General features: G+C 47.1%; 1 protein-coding gene across 1 annotated transcript in view; it reads right to left on the reverse strand.

The window, feature by feature from the left end:
* Ttc39c (tetratricopeptide repeat domain 39C) overlaps positions 1-26,396 on the reverse strand; it is a 96,458-nt gene that overhangs the window by 39,602 nt on the left and 30,460 nt on the right. The window contains exons 2-4 of the mRNA XM_075969273.1: positions 16,365-16,413; positions 13,160-13,288; positions 8,246-8,360 (exon numbers count right to left, since the gene is read on the reverse strand). Of these exons, the coding sequence (XP_075825388.1) occupies positions 8,246-8,360; positions 13,160-13,288; positions 16,365-16,413 (293 nt within the window). The remainder of the gene's footprint in view (positions 1-8,245; positions 8,361-13,159; positions 13,289-16,364; positions 16,414-26,396) is intronic.

A 26,396-nucleotide genomic window follows, 5' to 3' on the forward strand; every position in this document is an offset into this window, starting at 1 on the left:
TGCACAGACGGTCCTGCCACCGCCTGAACAAATCCTGAGCTTAGGAGTGAAACGCTCCTTTTGACTTCAACATTCACTTTTCCCACGTAACAAGTACCTAAACGTCTCCTTCCTCCTCGCTTCATCACTATGTGGGGACTGAAAACGGAAAACTTAGCTCCACTTACCCGGTGTTTCCCTTATTAAAGTAGAATCTTCATTTATGAGAAAGCAGCATTGAAGATGAGGAGGACAGGGGACAAGGAGGGTACAAAGGTGGAGCTGCGGCCAATCATGTCTAGCCAAGGGATAATCTGGACAGCTGAGAAACCTGGGCAATGTCCAAACTTGGGAGTGAGGGGAAAGTGAACTTTGACCTCCAGATCCCAGCAGAGGAATGAGAGAAAAGCCAGCAGCGACAGTAACCAACAGAAAAATCCATCAATTCCAATCCGCATAGAACTCAATCAATAAAGCAAAACTGAATCCCGCCCACGAAAACCCCATTCTTATCAAACAAAAATACACAAATTTCATGCCTAAGGTAACACACTGGCCTCAGTGTCTGTAAGGATAAAGTATAGTGTGGCATGCACGCACACGCGCACACACTCACTGACACTTGGGGAGCTTTAACTTGAGCCAGGAAAATTAAAACTTCAAGAGCTTGCTGGACTAGTCAAGACTAGAAACTCCAATGCATGCAAAACAAAGCTAACACACAGAAGGAAATCCGCTTCAAGAAGCTGTGCTGGGACAGGCTCCCCAGGACCTCCCTCCTCCCTCCCTAGCACCATGGCTTCTGCGGGAGGCCACCTAAGCACCTGGGCAGATTGTGCAGCAGGAGGATGCAGCCCGCTTTAGGCACCAACTCTGCAAGGGAGAGGCTCTGCTTGGGGGAAATGTTGGGCTACCTATAACCTGGCAATGCCTCCAAAGAACCACTTCCCTTCAGCCATCAGAGAACATAGCTTTCCAGGCCCATGCGGCATGACCTTCCCCCGGCTCCTCTGAAAGGACAGATATAAACATTCAGCCTGCGAGGCGGAAGAGCAGGAAACCACAGAGCATTTGCCCTCCCCGTGAGGGTCAGCATCAATCAGCGGGGAGATGGAGGGGGGTGGTCAGGAAGTCTCACCACACAAGGGAGTGGAAATCCTTGCTGGAAGGGTAACTTCTTAGAAACCAAAAGCAACCAGTTATACCACATTGACCTTGGAAAGAATCACGACATCTGGCAAGGGCACCTGCCTCAGGAGCCCCACAGTGCAGATGAGTGAGGCTGACCTTCCCGAGACTCAGGCAGCAGACCTTGAAGGAAAAACGCTGATTTACTGTGTGTGAGCGTGTGTACCAGTGCGTATGCTTGTGCACGTGTCCAAGTGATTGTGGGAAGGGTGTGTGTTACCTGGTATGTGAGCTCGTGCGTGCGTGTGAAGGCCAGAGGATACCCCTGGTACTGTTTCTCAGGAAAACAGCCTGGAGCTCGCTGAGTAGGTGATTGGGTGGCTAGCGGGCCTCCGATGTCGTCTGCCCTCCGGAGCATCACAGCTGGGAGGAGTGTGACTCCATGCCCAGATGCCCAGCTTTACATGTGGATTCCGGGGACAGAACTCAAGTCCTCATGCTTATGAGACAAGCGCTTTGCCAAACAACTTGTCTTTCCAGAAGAACAGGTGACGTCATTGTCACTAGGCAGCCCAGACTCCGTTCCTAGTGGCATCACCCTCCATTCCTCTTCTCTCTACAGAGTGCACACTCACCACGTGCTAGGGAGTGGCACTGATCATGCATCCAAGGCTAGGCCTTGACGGTCTTATCCTCCTGCCCCAGCCTCCAAAGTGCTGGGGCTGGAGACGAGCAGTTTGCCCCTTTCTGATCTGGCCCACTCTCTAACCGTAGAGGGACAGAGCAGAGACCCTTGGCCTTCCTCTTAGCTCAGAACCACTTGTTCCTGGCACATCCTCTCTAAGTCTGCGCCTGCTGGTCACATGGTCACAGCTTCCCGGGTTAGAACTTCCTCCTCCTTTCCCCCTGCTAAGCCCTTGGTTCTCAGGTAAAGATTCGCCCTCCTTCATCTCTGGACATCGTCAGACGTCATATCACAGGGTCAGACTCCGAGGAAGTGCTAAGACACATGCGCCAGAGGAAAACAGATCAACAGTCTCTACCCTTGGGAACTTAGAGTCTGACACTGAAACAGGCCCAGAAATGAAACGCGGATCACTGGTGACAGATGCTCACTTGGCCACACACAAGGTCCCCTCTCAGCACCCAGACAGGACTGACGAGGAAAGGGGAGGCCTTGGCCACACACAAGGTCCCCTCTCAGCACCCAGACAGGACTGACGAGGAAAGGGGAGGCCTTGGCCACACACAAGGTCCCCTCTCAGCACCCAGACAGGACTGACGAGGAAAGGGGAGGCCTTGGCTACTCCTGACAAGGCAAGAGGTGAACCAAGACACAAGCTGCAAAGGCCGGTTCAAAGAACCTTGAGGAATGAGCACAGAGGATGCTGGGAGGGGCGGGTGCTGACCTGACAACCTTGAAAGGGACTTGGCTCTACCTTGTGACACAGGCCAGCTAAGTGTCCACAGTCTAAGAGGACAGCCCTAGCCACAGGGATGGGCTACAACACTGAGAGCAAAGACCACATCTGGGAGGGGCCAGGGACACCTGCACTGTGGGGCTACGAGGAGGCGCTGGGACAGTCAGTCGGACGGGGGGGGGGGGTAGAAAGGAAGTCACAGCAGAGCTCAGTGACAAAGTAGGAAGATGTGGTTGTCTCCCTGGAAAGGGAAGAAAAGGCCAGGAAAGCCATGTGAGCCACTACGCCAAGAACACAGTGACCGTTCAACCACAAACGGAACAAGGAAATAAAACCAGGAGGGAGTGCTGCATGGTAGGTTTCTAACAACCTCTTTCTAAAGTCATATATGCACTGCAGAAAGAGGGAAAGAGCCTCGGACTGCAGGCACAAAGGGGTCACATTGGAGCGTGGCTTGAGAGGAAGCGAGGCAGACACATGTGCTCTTACAAAGCTGGCCTCACCCCACTCCGGTCATTGTGTGCCCACTGCTCAGAAGAGCTCTGAAGCTAAATGAAATTACCTGGTGCAGCGAGAAGGAAACACGGAACAAACCTGCTTAGGAGTTTATTAGAGGGGGTACGTACAGGCCTGGGAAATCAGTGTGCAGAGAAAGGGAGGGAGATGGCATGTCCAGCTTTTTAAAAGCTGCCTAGCGCATGCGCACAGGGGGTTGGCGTGACTACATCATACGCAGATGATGCCGATGACAAGCTCACGCATGCGTGCAGGGGTTTAGCTGGGTCATACGTGGATGGAACCATGCATACATGCACATGGGTCACGTGGGGAGGCGGCTTTAACATTCAGGCATCTCCATGCCCGAGGGCCCATCTGCACGTGCATGGCTCTAGAACCCGGAAGTATAGCCTTATTTGTGGCTGAATAATCACACTAGAGGTTTGTGGTTTTATTCTTGTCTATAAATGTATCCATCTAGAATGATGGTACATGCCTGTAATCCCAGGCAGGAGGATGATGAATTGTGGGCTAACCTGAGCTATAGACTGAGACCCAGCTCAGAAAAGCAGAGCAGACCCATGGGTGTCTTGAGTACCCCCTCAGTACCCCCTCAGGGCTCGGGATTAGATGTCTATGGCAAGCGAAGATCAGAGGGTAAAACAATTACCTCAAGGACATTACCTCTATGCGTTCTTTAGTCCTTTGTGTGAAGAGAGTGCGAGGTGATCTCCATGATTTCTAGTCTTTATAGTCATAGTTGGAAAATTCCATAGGCAAGGACAATGACAATATGCACATCAAAATCCACAGAGAGGTGGCACAACCCAGGGAAGAGCCAACACTCAAGGGGAAGTACCTGACATCCCAAACCATTAGATAAAGATGCTGAACATCCTGAACCCTGGATCCACCCATTCTCACCAATCTCTTCTGTGATCAGCAGCTTTTGGGGGCGCCCAGGTTTGTTTGTTAGCAAAGGTGGGGCATGGCTACCTTCTTACTTGGTGCCTGTCTTCCTTAAACAATTTCTGTGTGGTCTGTTAGCAAGTAATTTTGTGGGATTGTATCTATGTAAATTTGACTGTTAGAACAAAGAGTGAATATTATCTCTCTAAAGCCTCATGGTGTGGGGGATGGGAAGATCACACCGCTGAGGTGTTTTCAGAATGAATCCCATTTTGAAGGGAGAAACACCATGATTTCACAAGATTTTGCAGAATTGATAGTGACTTATCTAAAAGACAAGTGTTCCCGCAGATCTGCAAAACGGGTGCCCCAGAAGCTGTCCGCTTGTGGGTCTGCCTTTATCAATCTATCAGCTGTACATTTACTGTATGGTCTTGTGGGCTCCAACACAGACCCAAAGCAAGGACAGACCTCAGCAGTAAAGCGAGGAATTACTGTGTGACGCTCACTGTTGCCTGTGTGTCTACTGCTCAGAGCAAATGAACAAACGCCAGGTCCAGAGCTCTTAGCCTATGAGGATTTCTGTTCAGTTCAGTATTTCCTTTAATAAATCATAAAAACTGAGACTCCTGTCAAATGCTGTGATAGTCAGCAGATGAGGAGAAGGGGAAGCAGAGCCCAGGAAGGCACCCTGGGAGATGGAACTTCATGGATGGAATAACCACAGCCCACGGTAAAGGATCCGTTTAGCACAGGGAGGCCCTGGGCATCAGCCCTATGTCAACATATGATTTATGAGTTAAAAGTGAAATAGGTTCCACTCCCCTAATAAACCAAAAGTAAAACAAACAAAAGAAAAGCATGTCAACAAAGAACACATAAATGCCACAAGAACTAGTTAAGTACGCCATGGCTCATCTGCAGCAGAAATGACACCATGGTTTGTAACCACATTCCTAGCCCAGTCATAGGAAACTGCTAAACCTGCCATCTCCACGGGAGAGCTGACAGAGACAGTACTGCAGACTGAATTTCCTGAAGACACATCTGAGAAAGATAAAGAGTGAGGACCTTTCTTCTAGGTGGAAACATCCGAGGTGATAACCTGACTAATCTGTCCTTTAAACAGAAATCTTCTCAGTATTTCTATAACAACTAGAATAATCAGAAACAAAGAGATTGTCTGATGAGCGTGACTCTGGGCGGGGCCCACACCTGTGTCTGCACAGCTGAGTGTTAGCTCGCGCTCTCAGGAACTCGGCAAGGCTGAGTGGGCCAGAGAAGGGCAGAGGAATTTATTCTGTAACATTTGATAACTTTCACATAAAAAAAACACTTTACAGCACTGCCTGATGCTTCTTTCAAGGTCTAATTTCAGGTCTATCCGAGGCAGCATCTCGGGCTGGAAAGATGGCCCAGTGGCTAAGAATGAGTACTGCTCTCCCCAAAGACCTGAGCTCAGTACCCAGTGTTATCATTTATAAAGGGGTAGGCCTCAGCTGGGTCCCTGGCGGGTGGCGGGAGAGAGACAGATACACCGCGCAGAGTGAGAGTTTGGGTAGAGTTTGTTTAGTGGGTTATAGAGAGGGAAAGGGCAGGGGGGAAGGGTAGAAAAGGGGAGATAGGAGGGAGAAAGAGGAAACAGGAGGGAGAGGGAGAGAGTGACCATGAGCTCAGGCTGGGAGGGAGAGAGAGAGAGACCATGAGCTCAGGCTGGTAGAGTAGATGGAGATCATCTTGCCTCAGCTGAAGGGGGGGTTGCAGTGGGCAGAGCTTGTCTTTTAAAGGGACAGAGTACCCAGGTAACAGACAGATTACAAGACCCAGCACCCCTGTCAGGCAGGCCAAAACCACCTCCAACTACAGCTCTGAGGATCTGATGCCCTCTTCGGGCCTCCAAGGGTACTCAACATGTACCACACCCTGACACACAAAAGAGAAATAAAATTGAGTGGAAGGAGAAGGGGAGGCAGAGAGCTGTGCTCTTCTGCTGCCTAGGCTGGTCCTGAGCTCAAGGGATCCTCCCGGCTCCACCAGTGCCCAAGTAGCTGGCATTTATATACCAACACCCTAGTTACCCTCTCTTAGACATTTTCTATATATATTTTTAATTTTTGAGACAGGGTCTCTTTATGTAGCCCTACTTATCCTAGAACTTGTCCAGACTGACCTCAAACTCACAGAGATCAGCCTACCTCTGCCTCCTGAGTGCTGGGATTAAAGGCGTGCACCACCACTGCAGGCATGATCATTTTCTTAATGGCTAAAATGAGTTCCTTACCAGAATTCTTGGGCAACAGAAAAAGAATGCCAAAATGATAAGCGTGACTGTGTGCTCCAGGTAAGGTGAGCTGCCCCTAGGTGTCAGTTACTGTATACTTCCAAACTGGCAGGGATGGGGTGTGGTGGGGGATGGGAATGGGGGTGGGGTGGGGTGGAGTGGGGTGAGGTGGGGTGAGGTGAGGTGGTGTGGAGCGGGGTGGGGTGGAACAGGGTGGGGTAGAGCAGGATGGGGTGAGTTGGGGTGGAGCTGGGTGGGGTGGGGTGGGATGGAGCGGGATGGGGTGGGGTGAGGTGGGGTGGGGTGGGGTGGGGTGGGGTGAGGTGGGGTGGGGTGGGATGGAGTGGGGTGGGGTGGGGTGAGGTAGGATGGAGCAGGGTGGGGTGGAATGGGGTGGGGTACTTTACCTGACCTGCCTTACAGGAGTCTCACTCAGGATGAGCTCTCAGCATGTTAGAGTTGCCATCTTAGTAAGGTGTTGAGAGAGTAACAAGAAAAAGTCACAGGGAAGAAACAAACACAAGAACCAGAGCAATGGCAAAAGCAGAAGTGCTTTTAGGACATATTTTCAAGATAGATGTTTGGAAGTTTAAATGTTAGTCAAAATGAATAAATAAATAAAAAGTTAAATTCTCTTTCAACGAAGTCAAATAGAATCAACATCAAGTAGAACGCAGAAATGGAAACAGAAGAAAACGGGAGGAAATGATTTCCCGTTGTCTAGAAAGAAAAGTTTCAATTATATTTCACAGAAAAAATATCTTTCTGAGAGAAAATGTGTTTCTGAGTATGAATTTGGATTGATTTCCACTTAGTGTTTTCTTTTCTTCTTTTATTTTTTCCCCATATGTAAATCCCGTCCAGCCAAGGGGCAGGGTTCTGCTGTCAGGATCCAAAACACACAACTGGACCCGGAACTCAGTCTCTCAGCCTTCCATCCAAGACATACAACTGGACCCGGAAATCAGCCTCTCAGCCTTCCATCCAAGACACACAACTGGACCCGGAAATCAGCCTCTCAGTCTTCCATCCAAGACACACAACTGGACCCGGAAATCAGTCTCTCGGCCTTCCATCCAAGACACACAACTGGACCAGAACTCAATCTCTCAGTCTTCCATCCTACTTAAGAAACGAGACCGGCAAAACCTGGCAAACATAGTTTACACCCTCCACAAGCTCACCAGGACGCCAGGCGCTCAGAACAGCAGGGAGCCACTGTCAATGCACTTGACTGAGGGAGCTGAGAACAGCTCCCTGAGAAGCTGAAATTAAACCAGTTTGATTTCACATAAAAAATAAAAGTACAACTTTATGACCAAGGTACCATTGCAAGCCCCCACATATGAACGTCACTAGCAATTTCTCCAAGAAAGACAAAATTATCTCCAGACTGAAGATTGTGACATGGACTTCAGGACTAAAGGACTCTGCTGAGCACACAAGACACCCATGGTTTCAATTTTCTAGTTACAAATCAGTATCGCTCCCCCCAAAGCACAGCCATGAATTTGTTTTCAAAATCTAAGTTTTTTTTTTTAAAAAAAGAGTATTACTGATTGTGTCCACAGAATAGTGACCAGCATTAAAAATGCATTCACAAAATAGTGAGCATTAAACGGGTCCACGGAACAGTGGACAACATTAAATGTGTCCAGAGAATAGTGGACAGCATTAAATGTGCTCACGGAATAGTGAACAGCATTAAATGTGTCCACGGAATAGTGGGCAGCATTAAATGTGTCCATGGAATAGTGGGCAGCATTAAATGTGTCCATGGAATAGTGGGCAGCATTAAATGTGTCCAGAGAATAGTGGACAGCATTAAATGTGCTCACGGAATAGTGGACAGCATTAAAAATGTACCCACAGAATAGTGAACAGCATTAAATGTGTCCAGGGAATAGTGGGCAGCATTAAAAATGTGTCCATGGAATAGTGGGCAGCATTAAATGTGTCCATGGAATAGTGGGCAGCATTAAATGTGTCCCACGGAATAGTGAATAACGTTAAAACTGCTCCCGCTTACCTGACAGTTCTTGTTTCACAAACGAGAGCACAGCCAGGTAGACCTGGCAGTCAGCAATAATGATTTGCCTCTGAAGTCGATCAACCATCGAGGGTGTGGATTTGCGGGCATCGACCTGTGTTGTGAAGAGAAAGCAAATGTCGTAAATTACACCCAAGAAAAACATAGCCTTCGGATGTCTGCATCTGCAGCTCTGAGGTACAAAATGATTCCGTGAGAACTGCAAAGCCTGGAGGCCACTCAGAGGCAAGACCAAGTCATACTGGCGACCTGGGGTCCCACACTCCGCTTCGCTCCAGCTCTGCCAACAATTTGCTGTCTTAGAGAACACTGTAATGCAACACCATATTATAAATGATGAAAATGGGATTTATGAGAAACATGAAAACTGAAAAAACTAGTAAGGATTCATCTGTTTTTCAGACAATGTAAACTGTTAAAGCAAATGAAAGATATTAATATAGAATACAGCCCACACAGCGGATATACTGAAGAGGTATTTACAGCCTGTCTTTGGGGAATACTAATATTAGGGTGCATCCTTTGTTGTGGATCACTGAAATGCAAGGGTGAGAAACTGGTTATATATCTATTCATTAATCAGAATAAATTCTGTAAAATTACCTCTAACCAAATCAGAAACCATGCCTGAAATGTAAGAGATTTATTTAGTAAAAACAAGCAGAAAGTCAAATTACATTTTTAATGCTAGTCTTTGTCATAGGATGTTTCTGAATGGGATGAAAAACATGGCTATGAGGCAGAACACCGCCTTCTTAACCCAAAGTGCCCCTGAACAGACTGTTCAAAGTAACCGCACAAATTCACAAATGATATGGTTTGGGTTGTGAGCCTAGCCTTCTCTCCAGCATCTCCTGAAACCTTCATCCAGTAACTGATGGGAGCAGATGCAGAGACCCACAATTAACCACTGGGCCAGGCTCCCATGTCCAGCGGAAGAGAGGGAGGAGCGATAATGAGCAAAGGGGGAAGACCACGATGGGGAAATCCTCAGAAACAGCTGACCCAAGCTAGGGGGCGCTCACTGACTCTAGACTGACAGCTTGGAGCCTGAACAGGACAAATCTAGGCCCTCTGAAAGCAGGTGACAGAGAGTGGCTTGGGCCGTTAGTGGGGCCTCTGGCATGGGGGCCAGGAGTTATCCCTAATGAATGATCTGACCTTTTGGAACCCATTTCCTATGAAGAGAAACCTTGCTCGGCCTAGACATGGAGGCTTGGTCTTGCTTCAGCATGGTGAGGTGACAGAATTACCATCTCTGAGGAACAGATTGGGGGTGGGATGAGGGGAAAAGAGGAGGGAGGAGAAACTGGGATTAGCATGTAAAAAAATAAATATATATAAATGGCATGTTTTTACCATGTATGTCAACAGTGCATGTGGAGAACACAACAGAATTTCCCCTCATCTTACTAAACTTTAACATAATCCATCATGGCTATTATTGCTCCATGTCCAGTCCCAGCAGTTGTTCATACTGAAAATGTAAGTCTGTGCTCTGCTATCCTTGTGACAAGAGTCTACCATGCAGGGTTCACAGAGGGCTGAAGAACACAAGACGCCGCTTTACATGCCGCAAGGCCCGTCATGAACGTCAGTGACATAGGGCAGGGATGACCTCAGGCCAGGCATGGGAAGGAGTTTACAGTGAGGAAAACAGAGACTTTATTACCATGTAAGATAGTAAGTGCAACACTGTAGCCATCCAACTATGGGGCCCTCCAGCAGACAACTCAGTAGGGCTCAGAGCCCCAGGCAGGGGAGTATCTGAGACAGAGGGATGATATTTATGAAGAACCAAAGAATAAATGACAAAGAATGATTTCCTAGGATTCAGGGATGATGGAGGAAGGTCATTGGCTAATAAAGAAACTGCTTGGCCCTGATAGGTTAGAATATAGGTGGGTGGAGTAAACAGAACAGAATGCTGGGAGGAAGAGGAAGTGAGCTCAGGCGCCATGTTCCCCTCTCCCGGGCAGACGCAATGAAGTAAGCCGCCAGGTCAGACATGCTGAATCTTTCCCGGTAAGACTGGTGCTACACAGATTACTAAAAATGGATTAGGCAAAATATGAGAATTAGCCCGTAAGAGGCTAGAGCTAGTGGGCCAAGCAGTGTTTAAAAGAATACAGTTTGTGTGTTGTTATTTCTGGTGTAAAGCTAGCCGTGTGGGAGCCAGGCGGGATGAAAAGCAGGCCCGCAGCTCCTTCAACACAGGGAAGTGGCTCAGCAGGTAAAGGTGCTAACTGCACAAGCATGGTGAACAGAGTTCTAGAAATCACATAAAAGGCAAGGTGTGGTGGCACTCAACTGTGAACCCAGAGCCAGAGCCGCCACCAATGGCTGTGCTCATCTGTGATCCCAGAGCCAGAGCCAGAGCCAGAGTCACCACCAATGGCTGTGCTCAACTGTGATCCCAGAGCCAGAGTCAGAGTCACCACCAATGGCTGTGCTCAACTGTGAACCCAGAGCCAGAGCCAGAGTCACCACCAATGGCTGTGCTCAACTGTGATCCCAGAGCCAGAGCCAGAGTCGCCACCAATGGCTGTGCTCAACTGTGAACCCAGAGCCAGAGCCAGAGTCACCACCAATGGCTGTGCTCAACTGTGAACCCAGAGCCAGAGTCACCACCAAGGGCTGTACTCATCAGATCCCAGAACCACCAAGGGCCGTGCTCAACTGTGATCTCAGAGCCACCAAGAGCTGAGCTCATCTGTGATCTCAGAGCCACGAAGGGCTGCGCTCAACTGTGAACCCAGAGCCAGAGCCTCCACCAAGGGCCGTGCTCATCTGTAATCCCAGAGCCACCAAGGGCTGCTCATCTGTGATCTCAGAGCCAGAGCCAGAGTCGCCACCAAGGGCTGCGCTCATCTGTGATCCCAGAGCCAGAGCCAAAACTATCTGTAGACCAGTCAGGGCTCACCTGAAGAAGCAGAGGAAAAGATGGGCACTGGGTGACGCCAACTAACAGATACATCTCAAGTCACGTATGTCACATATATGAAACCTAGACTGTGCAATCAGTACTAGGAGGAGGGGGCTGCCTCTCAAAGCTTGGGTATTTGTAGTGAAAGGTGAAAGCAAATTCTAAATATGTGGATTATTGATGTAGGTAGGTCATCTGTCTATGTGTTACTTTAATTGGTTAATAAAGAAACTGCCTTGGCCTTTTGATAGGTCAGGCCTTAGGTGGGTGGAGTAGACAGAACAGAATTCTGGGAGGAAGAAAGCAGAGTCAGGCAGACGCCATGCTTCTCCTACCCAAGACGGATGGTGGTTAGACTCATGCTGGTAAGCCACAGTCAAGTGGCGATACACATTAATAGAAATGGGTTAATCAATATGTGCGAGTTAGCCAGTAAGAGGCTAGAGCTAATGGGCCAGGCAGTGTTTAAATGAATACAATTTGTGTGTTGTTATTTAGGATGTAAAGCTAGCTAGCTGTGTGGGAGCTGGGCGGGATGAAAAGCAGGCCCACTCCCCTTTTACTACAGATTATGATCTTTTATGTGTTTGAGTGCATGTATGTACACCTGTGTATGGAGGTCAGGCACACTTCCTCCTCAGACACCGTCCATCTTGTTTTGCTTGTTACTTTAAATTTAAATTCATCTGTGTGTGTGTGTGTGTGTGTGTGTGCGATGCCCCTCTGTATGCTGTGAATACCATTGGTTAATAAACAAACTGTCTTAGGCCTGCACAGGGCAGAACAGAGCTGGGGGGGGGGAACGACGGTGGGGGGACTAAACTGAATGTTGGGAGAAAGAAGGCAGAGTCAGGAGAAGCCATGTAGCCCCACCAGAGACAGACACCAGAACTTAAAGCCAAAGCCTCATGGTGATACACAGATTAATAGAAATAGGTTAAATTAAGATGTAAAAGTTAGCCAATAAGAAGCTAGAACTAATGGGCCAAACAATTATTTAATTAATCAGTTTCTGTGTAGTTATTTTGGGGCCAAGCAGCTGAGAACGAACAAGCGGGCTCATACAACATGTATATATGTGTGTGTGTATGTTTGTGTGTGTATGTGCATGTGAATGTATGCGTATGTAAGTATGTGTGTATATGTGTTTGTGTGTATGTGTGTGTATGTATATATGTATGCATGTGTATATGTATGTGTGTATGCATGTGTGTTTGTATGTGTATGTATTTGTGTGTGTATATATATGTGTGTGTGTGTGTGTGTGTGTACACCACTGTATGCATGCAGCAGCCAGTGGTAGTTAAGTTTTCTCCTTACACCACATGGGCCCAGCTAACTGAACTTAGATTGTCACACCTAGCAGCAAGCACCTTTACCCGGCGAGGCATGTCACCACCACAACACCTTGCTTTCTGAGATTGGTTAGGCTAGGCTAACCTACCTGTGCCTCCCCAGTGGACGCCATCATGCCTGGATTTTATGTGGGGACTGAGCTCAAGGCCTTGTGTATGTATGCACAGCCAGCCCTTCACAGCTGAGCTGTCCCCACCTGGACGGAGACCTTGCTGAGATTTCACTCATAACCAAAGGCTAGCAGCTCCCAGGAAGCTTAGGTCAGCAGCTGTGTTCCAGAAGCATGCCAACATGTGATTATTCTATCAGCTACATGTTTAATCACACACAGGAAACCCCTGCCTCAAGAGCCTCTACCACAGAGCGACGCTGCTTTCATTTCTGTTGTGATGTTAACCTAACCAAAAGCAGCTTAGAGAAAAAAGGGTTTATTTGATCTTCAGTTCCAAGTTGCAGTCCATCACTGAGGGGGACCAAGGAAAGGACTTGAAGCAGACAGTGACATCACATCCAGTCGAGGCTCTGGGTTGTCTGCTTGCCTCTCCACCTTACTCAGCTCAGCAGCCTGCTTAGGGAAAGGTGCCACCCACAAGCTGGGGCCACCCACTTACGTTCTTCTTGATTTTATTCTTAATCGTCTCGATGACGCCAGCCTCTTCACTCTCACAGAGCTTCTCCGTGGTTTTTAGGTCATCGCACGCCAGCTGCATCTTCTCTTCCTCAAAGGTCATCATGGCGTTCTTCCAGGAAACAGAAAGGACAGATGACTCAGCAAGCATGGGAACCATGGAATGCCAAACTAGAAGAGCCATCTCAATTATGTAAGCTGAGACTGCTCGTTTGTTTCCTGGCTGCAACACTATTTGGCCAATGACTTAGACATATTCCTAGCTGGCTCTTACCTCTTAAATTAACCCATTTCTATTAACCTGTGTATCAGCCTGAGGCTATGGATTACCAGTAGGGCTCTGACATCCTTCTCCTTTGGCAGCTACATGGTATCTGTCTGACTCCGCCTATTCTCTTACTATATCTCTGGATTTTCCACCTGGCTTTACTCTAAGCCATTGGCCAAACAGCTTTACTCATCAACCAATAAAAGCAACACATATACAGAAGGACATCCCACATCTCAATTACTCTCAAGTAAAAAGGTTCACACTGTTACAGTACACACTAGTTATTAAAAAAACTATAATCGCAGTAGAAAATAAGACGTTAGATCTCGATTATGGATTATGCCAGCATGAAAAAGTATACGAAGGTGAATGTCCTTGTAATTGTGTTTTATTCTCTTTAGAATTAAACACAGTAGAATATTCTCTGTTTTTATTCAGGTCCTATAACAGTGTCCCATACAGAAGTTCACTCCACACACTAATGGATCCCTGGCTCAAAGACTGAACAAAACATGCTAGTAAAAGAACAGCTAGATGCCAGAGATGCCACAGGATTTTAGTGTGGTCTCCTGTAGCCCATGCTGACCTTGAAGTCAATATACAGATAAGGACGACCTTGAGATCTGACTCTGCACCTGGGAGAGAACTGAGGTCTCTGGGCTGACAGGCAGCAGGGAGAGGGACTTGCAGTTCTCTGGAGCCCTGGGAGGGGGGTCTGCTGTCTCTCTCTTCCAGTTCTCCTGTGGGTGGGGCTGACATTCTAGACTCCTTTGCTATGACTCTAACTGACTTTTCCATTATGGCCAAATCAGACCTCAGTCCCTTTGTCCCAGCCACGCTCTCCTCCCACCTACCCTTCAGACTGCTAAACTCTCAGCTTTGCTGTGACCTCTCCCTCCCTTCCTCCCTCCCTCCTTCCCTCCCTCCCTCAGCACAGTACTCAGCCAAGACCCTCTGTCCATCCCCACTGCCCCCCTTGCAGTCACTTGGTTATATGACGGCTAATCTCAACTGTCCAGTTGATGAGCTAAGATCACCTGGGAGATGGAGGAGGGTAGCTGGGGCAGGAGACCTACCCATTGGGCGTGGCACCATTCCCTGGGCTGGGATCCTAGATTTTTATAAAGCATTCATCATTCTGATTGTGACTATGATTACAGTGTGACCAGCGACCTTAGGCTCCTGCCTGTGACGTCCTAACCACTAAGGACTGTCACCTCAAACTGTGACCCGCCACTGTGACGTCCTAACCACTAAGGACTGTTACCTCAAACTGTGACCCGCCTCTGTGACGTCCTAACCACTATGACTGTCACCTCAAACTGTGACCCGCCACTGTGACGTCCTAACCACTAAGGACTGTCACCTCAAACTGTGACCCGCCACTGTGACGTCCTAACCACTAAGGACTGTCACCTCAAACTGTGACCCGCCACTGTGACGTCCTAACCACTAAGGACTGTCACCTCAAACTGTGACCCGCCACTGTGACATCCTAACCACTAAGGACTGTCACCTCAAACTGTGACCCGCCACTGTGACGTCCTAACCACTAAGGACTGTCACCTCAAACTGTGACCCGCCACTGTGACGTCCTAACCACTATGACTGTCACCTCAAACTGTGACCGCCACTGTGACATCCTAACCACTAAGGACTGTCACCTCAAACTGTGACCGCCACTGTGACGTCCTAACCACTAAGGACTGTCACCTCAAACTGTGACCTGCCACGTCCCTTCTCTCTTTGAATTAACATGAGTCTCAGTCTCCATCCAGAACGGTCTTCCCGGGGATGGAGCCAGCAGCCCTACAAAGAGGGGGACTGCGAACTTTTGTTCCAAAAGTCTGAGTGAAGCCCCAGCTTACTGGTCCTGACCAAGGCCCAGGCAGGATTCTTTTTTTTTTTTTTATTATTTTTTTTTCCCACACAATTTCCCCTTTTCTATTTAAATAAAAAGAAAGGTTTTAACTTTAACATAGTAAAATTACATATAACAAAACAGGCATCAGGCAAGAATTACAGTTACAATATTTATATCTACTTTATCTTTTATCATAACTAAGGAAAACTATAATTATAACTATCTATTCTTCAACTCCATCAAAGACTCCAGAAGGATATAATTTTACCTAAGTAAAGAAGAAGTGCATTGTAAGCAACTTCCAAAACTCTAGAACCCAGGCAGGATTCTACGAGTGCCCCCTGACCGCTGTCCTTCTGTCTTCACTGTGAATTTTCTCTCCCTCTCCTCACTCAGCAGTTTCCACAACTCTAGGATGATTGTTTGGTTTTGATTTTGGTTTGTTTTTGTTTGTTTTCAAGACAGGGTTTCTCTGTGTAGCTTTGGTGCCTGTCCTGGAACTAGCTCTTATAGACCAGGCTGGCCTTGAACTCACAGAGATCCCCCTGCCTCTGCCTCCTGAGCACTGGGATTAAAGGCGCGCGCCACCACTGCCCAGCCTATGATGATTTTTTAAATAATATATTTAAAATCAGTTTGTGTGACAAGCATTTCTGAAAAACAAAAGCGTTCAGCATCCTAAATTGACTGCTGACTGTAAAAACGCCTCTGACCCATTTCCTGCCCTCTCCAGTAGCAGTCCTGGGAAGTACTCGCCCACTGAACTCATCCTCCTGGCTGCTGTCACTCAGGGTAGAGCTAACCTTCCTTCCCCAAGGCTTTTCCTCTTGTCACACGCCATCTTTAAAGGACTTTCAGTTGGGAAAAATGTAACCCTCTCAAAATTATATATAAGCATTTTATTTTTGAAATTGGGGGAGAACGTCTATCTCACAGACATTGGCTAACAGGAAAAAATGTTAGGCTTTTTATAATAGTGTCTACACAGCTGGCAGGCAAACGGGTGTTAGTTTATATTATTTTATAGCAATATTTCTTTTGATATCAACTTACCAAAAAACTCACAAAGCTGGCTCCAAAACTCATTAGTGGACTATGATTTCTGTTAAAGAAATAAACAAAAATATTTTACTGGAATTCTTCTTTAAAAGCATTTAGTAAGGTAGCATATATCATGCGCAGAGGTAGAGTAAGCAAGCAGATTCAGCAGCGTTGAGAAGTGGAAGAGGTGAGGTGTTCCCGAGCTCTACCACCTAGAGACACTCCACCTCCAGTTCTTCAAGGCAAGGGGGGTCTTAGTGTTCAGCTAGAACAGGCTGCCTTAGTAAACTTTTAAATGTGGTCACCAAGGAGTTGACAGTAAACACAGAGACATAAACAGAAAGATGGGCTAACACTGCTAGATCACGGCCACAGGAGGGTATTGAGCTGTGTTTAGTGCAAAGCTGAATTCAAACTTTACACACCAGGGCTGCAGTGGTGGTGCCTGCGGGCCTGCAATACCAGTGCTTGGGAGGCTGAGGCAGGAGGATCACCAAGGTAAGGTTTCCCAGGCTAATTCCAGAGCGAGATCCAACTTCAAAAACAAAAACAAACAAACGAAAACAAAAAAACCCAGAAAACAGTATACACATGAAGTCAGTTTTATTTGTAGAACAGATCAAAGGTGTCACCACCTGGCCTGAACTCTGAGACTCAGCACCCAAGGTGGAGAACACTCCCTGAGACACCGCATTCCCCACTGAGACACTGTCATTAGCCAATATTGTAGTAAGCCCAAGAGAAAGCCCAGCCAGTGACGAGTGAGTCAGAAAACATACAGGAACATAAAGTCTTCATTCACACTAAAAACTAATGCAAAACCGATCTCTGTAAATTGTGTAAGGAGAAGAAAGGTATGTGCTCTAAACGGAAAACAGAAAAAAAAAATTGTTCACTATGTAAGTACATGACCAGTATATTCCCCTACTCAAAATTTAGATTGTGCCCAGCATGAAAGTGTGTGTGTGTGTGCGTGTGTGTGTGTGTGTGAGCCCCTGTATATGTGAACATCCACACCCCTTGAGAAACATCCTACACGGACACCCTACATGAGACAGATGCCAGAGGAAGAGGCACCATCAACACAAGCGCATCCCCGTCTTCCTCGCACAGGCTTATGGGGAAGGATGTGCTGCAGAGGGAGACTCCACATTGAATTTATGTGGAATGCTAGCCTGCTAGTGCTTTCTTCCATCTACTTTTTACTTCTGCCATCCCAGAGCTGCTGCCAGTTTCCTGTCCCCACTTAGAAGGACACTTAAATCAACAACAGTGACAAACGAAGCTTAGCTGGGAGGTCTGTGTCATGATCACACTGCCCTCCAAACACAAGCGTGCCTGGAGCCTAGATGAGGCACGAGGTCCTAGCTCCAGATTCTGTCACCTGCACTCTGGTGTCTTACTCAGCAGGCAGTGGGGGACAGGAATCAGTGAGGAGAGGGGACCCTGCTCTCAAGAGCAGATTCATCTCAACACGGTGCTGGCCTGTGGTCCCATCCCCCGCCTGTACTTCAGCCACTAGCCACTGCTGCTTTTGCTTCATAATCTTGTCTAAAATTAGCTTCCCGAGAACCACAGGGATTAATTATTCATGGTATCAAGTCTTGCCCCTGTTACTCTACATCCCATCTTATCATTTAAATGGAAAAAAATATTGACACCAGTCCAGCAGAGGCATTTTCTCTCCCTGAGGTCCTGTCCAAAGAGCACACAGCACGGGCCCTGCAGGCAGTTCCTGCCGCCCTGTCAGCCTCCCCCACAGCCCGGGGAGCGGCAGGGCTCAGTCACCCACTTTCTCTTGCTGCTCCACTCTGCCTTTTAACTTCACATACTTCAAATGACCAACATTAACTTATTTCATCTCAATTCTGGCCCCCACACATCTCTACACAGAACATGTCTTGGGAAGTTTAAAAAATGTCTCCAAAGATACTTTCTATATATGATTACTGGAAGGGTTGAGGCAGATAGAAGCAGGGCTCCACACAGCTCGAGACTCTCATAGGAGGAGCCCCAGCATTTGTTTGGAAACAGGTTATCAGGACTACAGATAGAACGCTTATCTACGACTCACGAGGTCCCGAGCTCCACCTCAAGCCCCTCACAGGCCAGGTGCTATGGCAAACATCTCTGATCTCTGCACCTGGAAATCGAGGCAGGAAGATTGGGAGTTCAAGGTCATTCAACTACATGTAAATATGAATAAATAAGTCATAAGATGAGCGTGCTATCTGGAGGGGAAGGAAAGAAGGCAGAGATGAATGCTCTTGTGTTTGCACTGTTCACAGCCGAGACCCTGGAGTCCACAACACCAACAACAGCTGTGAAAGGAGCCGAAGGAACCTACGTGTAAATCCAAGTGCATTCACACTGCAGCGGGTCAGGGGACACAATCAACAGACTTTAAGGTGTGCTAACCTAACAGGACATTCCTGCTATGGAATGTCCTCAGAGGCCACCCCACACGCCTCACCCTGTGTGTGTCCAGTGGCCATGTCCTTGCAGGAAGGTAGATTCTATTTTTCTACAACGGTTGGGACATAGTTTTGTGATACAGAAAGAAGCACGTTAAAAATCCATGCTAATTAAGAACGTTTTCCTTTATTTTTTATTTTATGCATATGAATATTTTGCCTGCATGTATTGTGTCTATGAACCACATGCATGTAGTACCCAAGAAGGCCACAAGAGAGCACTCGATCTCATGGAACTGGAATCGGATGGCTGTGAGCCACTGTGTGAGTGCTAGGAATTGAACCAGGTCCTTTGGTAAAGCAGCTGATGCTCTTACCCTGAAGCCAGTTCAGAATACAAACTGCAAGAGTTCATGCAAATGCCAGGTATTTTTCAGTCCTAGTTCTGTCCCCTACAAAGTCTAGAAACAATGCTCACTTCCCAGGTGTCCACGCCCAGGAGCTGTGTGTACGCTCGTACACTCAACAACCTTCCTACACACACTGCCTCCTCCACGAACTAGCTGGTTCCAGATCAGGAAGAGCCTAAGGAGCCCTGTCACAGCACAGAGTAAGGAAGTATGGGGGGTGCTCTTCAGGGGGTTCCCATTATCCAAAGAAGATAACAGCTCATTGTCCTTGAGGGGAACTGGGTGGAAACAGGGCAGCTTTAACCAAGCTAACTAACATTACTTTAACTAAAAGAAGGAAAAGCTTACTTACCAGTTGTGCCCATACCCCTGACAGGAGCGACTGAGGGGAGAAAGGGTTTGCTCTGATTCAGTTTCAGAGGACACAAGTTTACCATTACGAAGGAGCACAGAGGGGAGGAGGGACTCACAAGTTCACCATCACAGAGGAGCACCGAGGGATTGACGATCCAAAGAGAACTGTGACAGAACGCTGAGCGTGGCCTCAACCAGTCTGCTTCCTGTCTCGCTGTGTGATCACCTGATCCTTATTTTGATACTCTCCGTGACATGATGAAGAAACACGGCCTCACAGAACTAAACTGAGGCCAACGCTAGCTACCTCAGTCTTCCAAAACTGTGCGCAAAACAAACCTGTTTATAAATCAGCCTGCCTCAGACAGTCCATTATAGAAGCCAGGACAACATGTACGATATTCTCCAAAACTAAAAGTTAGAATGCACATGCCCCCCAAAATGACATCTCTTGGAATCAACTGACGGGGACTCCCTATCTTCATTTTACCACCACAGTTCAGTTTCAAAAACTCTACCAGAGTGAAAACCAAGGTGGTTTTCTACCAAGGTGGAAACCTGTTGAGAATCCAAATGAGCATTTGTCATCTGTCCCTATGCTGAACAACATGCCAAGGGAAAAAACCTCTTTCAAGTTTCTCTAGGGTATTTCAATCCAGCTGAGGAGGATTTGCTCTCAGAAATACAGCGGGGGGAGGGGGGGATTTATACATTGAATTTCTTTTCATTTTGAAACTAAAGTGTATTTTTATTTTGCATGCATGAGTGCATAGGGTACAGGGGTTGCATGTGTGGAGGTCAGAGGACAACTTCCCCGGTCAGTTCTCTCCTGCGTCAGGGAGTCCTATGAACTCAGGTTGTCGGCTGTCAGCAGACACCATCACTTGCCGGATCAGCGTGCCAGCCTTCCGGCCGCAGTGTGTGAGAACGCTCTCCGCTGGCTGTGTCCAGGGAGCCCAGGGTCCTCCTGGGCTACACAAGACTCCCTGCGCTCACACATTGGGAGGGCAGAAAGATCGTTTTGAAACATCCTTCTAAGAGCTTAACATTTTATGAATTTAGAACATTTTTAGAAAAAAATCAAAGGCCTGGAATTTTCCAGCCGTTTGAACCACGACTTTGAGGGATAAAATCTCATTTGAGGCGGTGTACCCACACAGACACCTGACAGTTATGCTCATTGATCTGATGGGAAAATATTCCCCTAGGCAATAAGTGTAAGGTGGGTGGAGGAAAATGACTCCACGCATATGCTATGGCATACAAATGCAGACACACACACAACACGCATGTGTGCACTAATAATAAAGTACAACAATCAAAATAAGAAAATGAAAAAAGGTCAAAGGTCAAAGTTTGTGCCGCAGTTAAGATGACTCAAGTTGGGTTCCCAGACCTACACCAGGTGGCTCACAAGCACCTGTAACTCAATTCCAGGACATCCACTGCCCTCCGCTGTCCCTCTCTGCCACAGCACTCACATGCAGAACCTACACAGAAACACATGGAATTATGTAATTAAAATAAAAGTAAAATCTTTTTATAAAAAGTGAGTCAAGGAATGGGCATTTTTTTCAAAGATACATCAATGATCCAACAGGGAGGAACAGGTGCTGAACACCGCTAACCATCAGGGAAATATGAACGAAGACAACAAGTTACCACCTCACACCCAGCAGGATGTGGGTAACCGGCTTTAAAGAGGACATGGAGGAACAGAACTCCAGCACTGAAGCAACTGGAGCCCATAGATGCTATTAGTAACTACGAACAGACAGTACTGTTCTTCAGAACAGTTCCCAACAGGGCTCATATCATCAGAAACCCCCTCTGAGTACTCAACTCCAGACCGAAACAAGCCTGAGAATATATCTGCACATCCAAGCTCACAGCAGCATCATTTCCATGGACAGAAGGTGGAAACACTCCAGGAGTCCAACGCAGATGCTCGAAGCAAAGGTACGGAGACGCTCAACAGAACAGCTCCCACCTCAATCTGGAGCGTGGATGAACTGTGAAACGCCAATCACAAAAAGACAAACTTGCCATGATTCTACGTCCATCGGACACCTATGGCCAGCAAATCCACAGAGAGAAAGACAGCAGTGGCTCCTGGGGCTGGGGAAGGAGAACTGGGAGGGTTACAGCATCACAGGAAGAATCCTGCAGATTGTTTGCGAAACAATACAGAATGGCTAAGAAGGGAGCTGAAGAGACGCCTCAGCAGTGAAGAGTACTGGCTGCTCTTCTGCAGGACCTGGCTTGGATTCCTCACACCTGCATGGCAGCTCACTACCATCTGTGACTCCAGTTCCAGGGATCCATGACGGCTTCTGACACAATCCTCAGGCACTAGGCATACATGCAGTGCACAAACACACCTGCACGCCAAACAGCCATACACACGAAATAAATTAAAAATGGCTAAGATGACGAAATAAGACGTTGTGTATATATAGTTCAACATTTTCTTCATGCAAAAACAAAACTAAGAAACAAGCTGTCTGGAATGGCCAAAAGGTGTAAAGTAACTCTGAGCATTGGCGGTAGAGGCAGAGGATCAGGAATCTAAAGGTGTAAAGTACTCTGAGCATTGGCGGTAGAGGATCGGGAACCTAAAGGTGTAAAAACTGAGCATTGGCGGCAGAGGCAGAGGATCGGGAATCTAATGTCCTCCTTAGCTGCACTGTGAGTTTGAAACCACAGACTATGTAAATAAAGCAGCGGTGGGAAACAGTTGAAGCTAAAAATGTTTAAAGTGCTTTAGTGGAGAAACAAAATATGTCAACAGCATAATCCAAAAGATAGACACAAAGAAAAGCGGAAATATTTGTTTTATGAGGCAGAGATTAAGGGTATTTTCCAATAATCAGGTAGTATTTATATATTTGTGCATACATACACGTACCTATATATATAATCTGAAACAACAATAATCAAAGAAAAGAGGCCCTCACCTGGAGAGTTGGTGTGGGTCCATGGCAAGGGTGGGAGGGGCAGGAGGAGCTGAAGGAAGGAGAGTGGGACAGAAACTCATGCATTCTAGTTTAATTAAACTATATTTAAAAATTAAAATAAGCCACAGTGCGTGTATGTGGAGGGGCTCAGCAGCCAGGCGCAGCTCTCAGTGTCGAGGGGCGGGGGCACTGTCCCGCCCCTTACTTCCCTTTCAGAACAACAGTCCTGGCAGTGCACTTGTTCAACACACTCCTTTGGCTGGGCTTCAGCGGTGGCCTCTGTAATCCTCAGCATTTGCCAAGCAGAACAGGAGGGTGGGTCTGCAGTAGAACAGGCAAATCCTGCTCTGTGGGTGTGCGCTGCTCACCGAGGGCTAGCAGGACACCACAGCTTAAGAAGTAAGAACACCCTGGTGTGAGGTTTCACTCCAAGACATTTCCTCCTATTTTTCTTTTCTTTTTTAAATTTAATTTATTTTTATTTTATGTTTACTGGTGTTTTGCCATGGGTGTCGGGTTGCCTGAAACTGGAGTTACAGACAGCTGTGAGCTGTCATGTGGGTGCTGAGAATCGAACCTGGGTCCTCTGGAAGAGCAGCCAGTACTCTTAACCATTGAGTCATCTCTCCAGCCCCCATATTTTTATTTTTAAATATATATATATATATGTATATATATACATATATATATATACATATATATATATATAAAATCATGTGTATAGGATTGTCTGTGTGGGAACATGCATGTTTGTGAATGCTGATCCCCTTGGGACCCGGAAAAACGAATGTACACTGTAACTGCTGTGCTAGCCCTCCAGGCTGTCCGAATATTTTCTAAAAATTAAAGAAAATTGATACGGGAGTCTCCTCTGTGTGCTGTGATTAAAGAAACTGCAGAACTTAGGTAGGCGGGGAAAACTGGACTAAATGCTGGGAGGAAGAAGGCAGAGTCAGAGGAACACCATGGAGCAGCGGCTGGAGATAGACATGCTGAAACATTGCTGGTAAGCCACAACCTCGTGGTGATACACAGATTAATAGAAATGGGTCAAATTAAGATGTAAGAGTTAGCCAATAAGAAGCTAAAGCTAATGGGCCAAGCAGTGATTTAATTAATACAGTTTTTGTGTGATTATTTTGGTTCTGGGTGGCTGGGACGAAAAAGCAGCCCCACCCCCGCAATATAAAATGATTTAGAGAGTTCTTTTTAAATTAGCTACAAGGTATTAAAAAATAATTTTACATATCCCCTTCAAAATAAAAAGGGAAGGAGTAAGGAAGCATGCCTTTCTCATGATTTCAGCTGAGTCTCATCTAACAAAGTATCTATTTATTTATATAAAATCTCCCTTTACTATGCTGACTCCATGTCACTCTCCGGAATAATAACAGCCATTACGATGAGGAATTGGTGAGGTCAGCTCTAGAAGCTTTGACCATGTACTGAACAGAGCAAGCCTTCAAAGGTCTCAGAGTACCAACCCTGAGGCCCGACTGCACCCTGCTCAGCTAGAACCCACGGTTCCTGGCCTGCAGGTTCCTTCTCTCTTATCTTGCATCTCAAGCTCTCTGACTGGAGTGCAGGAAGCTGTCACTGTGCACAACATGGAGGCCTCTTTCCATGCGAAGGTGGCACAGCGTTACTTAGGGAAGGCGTGTGGAGCCAGCTGCTGTTGGACAGTGCGGCAGCTCTCGCCACTCGCTGGCTGTGGAGACTGCAAGGAAAAGCAGGGGCATTTCCAGTCGGACAATCTGGCAAGGCTTGCTGAAGGGAGCCTCTTGCCCGTGCCGATAAAGAAAAGGCACCTTGAAAGAGATGAGTGAGCAGACAGACAGCCCTGCCAGGCTGAAGGGAGACTGATGAGGTTCCTCAGGCCTAGTTCTGCCCTACTTGGAGAAAGGCCCCTAGAGAAGTCAGAAAGGACAGGACATCCTCAAAGCAGCTCAGGGTCTGAGCTCATCAGAAACAGGACTCATCTTTCGTACAGTCATTTTCATTCAGGGTTGAAGCTCTGAACAACGGAGGAAAGGGGTCAGCTAGTAGAGCAGCTCGCTGGTAAGTCTGAGAACTTGAGTTCTGTCCCCAGGACTGACAAGGTAGAAGGAGAGAAGCAACCCCGAAAGTTGTCTCTAACCTCCACAAGCCTGGCATGGCATGTCCCACACTGCTAACACACAATGTATAAGTAAAAGGAATGAAAAAGAAAAACTCTAAGCCAACAGTATAAAGAAAGGCAGCCCATCTTCTATGACAGCTAAGAACAAGCAATAGAAGATCCACTTAAAGAAATTTTCCTAACTTAATTTTTAGTAGAAAAGTATTCAAATGGAAAAACCCAATCTATTTCTGAAAGCTCTCGGTTTCAAATGCTCCCAAGGCTTCTTTTATATATTAGCATCTCCAAAGCTCTCGCAGCTGGACACGCCCTGGAGGATGTCCCTGCTGAGCCATGCTGGAGATCAGCTGAGAAAATGAAATATGAAACCACCTCGATGGTCATCCCACTGTCATTGGTGCCATCCTCCCAGCAGGGCTGAGAGTCAGGAGCACACACATAACTCTGAAGCCTGAGCACGTCACCAACCCGCTTCCTACAAATCCATGACCAACTTCTTCTGCTGAGGGTTCAAATGCCAGCTCCAGGCTAGAGCGCACTGCAGCTAACAAAACGTCGTCTGACGTGCACGGGGTTTGATCTCCAGTACCACGTAAGCTGGGTGGGACTATTCACACCTGCAAGCCTCACCCTCAAGAGGAGTTCAAGGTCATCCTTGGCTATGTAGAGATTTGGAGACCAGACTGGGATACATGAGACCTGTCTCAAATAATAAGACATATAAAATGATGTTAATTGTTTCCATGCCCAATGGTTAGGAGGGTAATTAAGAAATCAGACCACTGGGGGAGAAAAGTTACCAACAGACTTTTCTAGTGGTGGAACCGGCCAGGCAAGGGAAGCCCTGGGTGTGGCAGCAGCATGACTCCTATAGGAATAACCAACCTTCCTGACTAGCTGAGACCTACTCCAGAGGAGAAAACTCATGCCTGAAACAACCCTGGTCAAAATCACACAGATGGGGTCCTGGTAGGTCTTTAGGAAATACTACTGCTATTTTCTAAATAATCATGCTGTCAAACTGCTTTCTCAATGTTTGTGCTTGTACCCACAACTACAGCTACTCTTAATCTTGGTTCAGAGGGCTTCTTTTTGCAGTGGGCATCAGTGCAAGTCAATACACTGACTCATAACTGGTCAAAGAAGATGTGAATATTGAGGGTTCAGCCTAAATGGGCATCTATATCAAACCTATCCCCCAAGGTTCAGAGAACATTGGAGAGAGATGGTAGAAAATCTTAAGAGCTCGAGATGGGGTGTGTGTATGTGAAATGACAAGGCCGTTGCATGCATCAACTCACAGGAGCTACAAGAAGAAGCAATCTGCATTCCAAGATGGATATGAAGAAGCTCATGAGCTCCACCCTAGTGAAGAACAATTGGCAACTGATGGCTGCTGGAAGAGAGGGAGCCGCTTTTCTTCCAGTGCACAGCCACTGGGAGCTGCCCGTGCTCCTATAGGATGGCCCAATACACATGCACATGCAGGCAGCACTAGCTGGACTCAGTGGATATTAAAAAGAGGAGAATGAAGACGTAAAGGTTGGAGGGGAGTGTGGGGGTCATGTACAATCAGGATCCCTTGCCCTGGGAACAGGGAAGTTGATAGAGTGTAGCAGGTTAGCGATGAGAGGATATGGAAAGCTGGGTAGGACTGACATTATCCCATAGAGAACCAGGATAAGGTAACCAGACACCTGGAGGGTCCACTCCACAGCTGGGCATGAATTCTCTGCCCGCGCCTTGGTCAGCAAAGACTCTAGATGAACCAAATCATCTAGACAACAGTT

The sequence above is a fragment of the Microtus pennsylvanicus genome, chromosome 4, assembly GCF_037038515.1.
Source record: "Microtus pennsylvanicus isolate mMicPen1 chromosome 4, mMicPen1.hap1, whole genome shotgun sequence".
Classification (NCBI taxonomy): domain Eukaryota; kingdom Metazoa; phylum Chordata; class Mammalia; order Rodentia; family Cricetidae; genus Microtus; species Microtus pennsylvanicus.